Source organism: Glycine max, chromosome 19 (genome assembly GCF_000004515.6).
Source record: "Glycine max cultivar Williams 82 chromosome 19, Glycine_max_v4.0, whole genome shotgun sequence".
Classification (NCBI taxonomy): Eukaryota; Viridiplantae; Streptophyta; class Magnoliopsida; order Fabales; family Fabaceae; genus Glycine; species Glycine max.
The window spans coordinates 41,791,108-41,793,838 of NC_038255.2; the positions used below are offsets into that span (position 1 = coordinate 41,791,108).

General features: G+C 28.2%; 1 protein-coding gene across 1 annotated transcript; it reads right to left on the reverse strand.

Annotated features, from left to right (window-relative positions):
* Window positions 1-224: 224 nt before the first annotated feature.
* LOC106797445 (uncharacterized) lies at window positions 225-1,029 on the reverse strand. The gene has a single exon (XM_014771744.2). The coding sequence runs from the start codon at window positions 874-876 to the stop codon at window positions 445-447; it is 432 nt and encodes a 143-aa protein (XP_014627230.1). The 5' UTR covers window positions 877-1,029; the 3' UTR covers window positions 225-444.
* Between the last annotated feature and the right edge of the window lie 1,702 nt (window positions 1,030-2,731).

Below are 2,731 nucleotides of genomic sequence, written 5' to 3' on the forward strand. Positions count from 1 at the left end.
ATCTCAAGGAAAAATATAATGCATAGTCTTGAGTCTTGAAGGGGACATGTATATATATCAGTTTAAGGAGTGTCTTGTTGTTTTGATTTTTTAATTCTTTTATCTTATTTTTTTTCTTTTAATAAAAATAAAATTCAATTTTAAATTTATATGTCAAATCTTAAAAACTGTGTACTGTTTAATTTACACACCTTCCGTAGAATACAAATACCAATTTCTGTGAATTTCAATTGAATTAAGAAATATAAATGATAATATAAGAGGAAATATAAATCAATGTTAAAACCTCAATATTGTAAATAGATATCATACAAATATTAATCACCCAATCCAAATTATTTCCCCAAAATTACATAGTATGCTTCAAATTGAAAAATAAAAGTGTACAATCAACAATAAATATTGGACGCACGCACCACACGTAAAGTCACCACCATTAACACTTTAGCCTCTCTTGAAGGTACCATTCTTTCTCATGCTTGATGTAGCTCTCAACTTGTTCTTAGCACTCTGAATAAAATTTGAAAACTGGTCATTTTGGTTATCCCTTGCATTAGCCTCCTCATCTGGTAGTGATGCAGATGCAACGTTGCTATGCTCCCTACCGATGTGGGACACGGTTCTAATTTTATACTTGGCATGTCGAATGAAACTGTTGAAAGTTTCATCGTTATCAAGTGGGGTGTTATCTGAGTACACCCCAGAACCATGTTGTCCCTTCAAAGTGCCTCTAATCTCTGCCGTGGACTTGCCTATGTATTCATCTCTGAATTTAGCAACGGGCATACGCATTCTTGGGTCATAGCCAGGTTCAGTTGAAGCAACCCTTGTTACCTGGCCATGAACCTTTGAATTTGATGAGCTTGTATTCCCCATGAATATGATGCAGGTTTAGTTTGGTAAGTGTTTGATGCAGGGTGCGTATGTGGTTCTCAAACTTGGTTAAGCTCAGAAGATTTATGAGTTGAGTGCAGCTTGCAAGAAGTGCATAAGCTCGTTTTATAGTGTGTTATCTAGGGTGTAAATGGAAAGATGGAAACATTAGGAAACTAGAAAAAGAAAGAAATAGAGAAACACATTTTGAATTGTGATCTTTGTGGGAACCAATTGTATTTGCAGAAGCTATCCAGTTAAGATTCCCAACACCAGTTAGGAAGTGCTTTATCTAATTTTCCACGGAATAAAATGGTGTTAAGCTCGAAAGTAAACAAAGTACTAATATTAATTTATCATCGAATCATGGCTTGTAACATTGTATGTGTTGTAGCCAAATTTGACGGCTTAATACTTAAGAGAAAGAGAAAGAATAAAGAAAAATGCATACTCACATATATGTATAGCATACATTTATAGATGCTTAATTATTATATTTATATCTTTTTGTTTTTCTTTATTTTCTCTCTTTCTCTTAGGTGTATTTTTGTTTTGGAATGTCATGGGTGATTTTTTTTTTTTAAGGAAATGATGATATATAAACATTCGTATATATTATATATTAATTTATCAATAATTATTGTTTCTTTTTATATATATTCATATCACCTATCCTATTTATATCTGTATTTTTTTTCTTTCTCTTTAGGTATCATTTAGTGTTAGGTGTTAATGAATTATTTTTCTAAGGAAAAAACATAGGAACATGAGAGTTTTTGTAAAGATTAGTTAGATAATATTAAATTTTTTTATCAACAAATATTATTTATTAATTTTTTAATAATGAAAAGATATGAACATATGACTTATTCTTCTCTTTTTATTTTTTATTATAATTCTTAAGATAATATTAAATTCTAAAAGAAATTGTTAGAAATAAACAGAGTTACAACTTCCAAGAATTAATATTCACATCATGCAAGAGTTCCACGTAGGATGCGTATGGGATGTTAATATCCATGTCTTTCTTTCTTCTTCTTTTTTATGAAATATTCATATGATCACATGTATTTATATCTTTCTAGTGGAAATTAAACAACTCGCGATTGTTGAACTAAAGGTTACAATGAGAGAGCCAGGATTAAGTATCCCGTGCCATACAAAACAAGAAAAAAGAATCTGCTTTGTAACATATTGCTAGAATTTTTATTTTGCCCGTATATAGCAATGAAAAATACCAATCTGAATCCTAATTTTTAATTGTGTTTAATGGTCATGTAAAAATAATGTAAAATAATTTTATAAAATTAATAAATAAAAAGGTATTATTGAAATAATTTTTAGGGGAAGTGTTATAAAAGCTAAAAAGCATATTACACATTGATAATATGATAATTTATACTCAATGTCAAATGATTTTACTCTATCTCTAAATATACTATTTTCTATATTTTGTACTTATATAATATGATTGTATTTGTGTTACATTTACGTTGAACGTAGAAGTTTGAATTTGCTTCAATCACGTTTGCAGCTTTGGAATGTGAGATAATATTGCTTGGGAAAGTGTTTGAGAATGAGATAATATTCCCAAACACACTTATTTTTCCCAAGTGATTGTTGATGGTTTCTCATATCCACCATCCTTAATCTAATAATCTAAGATATTTATAGGATGTATTGGATTAAGATTTTGAAAAAATTTTAAAAAAAATTATAGAAATTTTTTTAAGGTATTTAATGAAGATATTTAAATGACATAAATAAATTTTGTATTTAATAAAGATTATTATAATTTTTAAGAAATATAACAAAATTTAATGCTATTTAATTAAGATTTTTTATAATTTAAAAAATC

Excerpts from the sequence above, each read along its gene's own strand:
- LOC106797445 (XM_014771744.2), bottom strand. The coding sequence starts at position 876 with ATGGGGAATACAAGCTCATCAAATTCAAAGGTTCATGGCCAGGTAACA.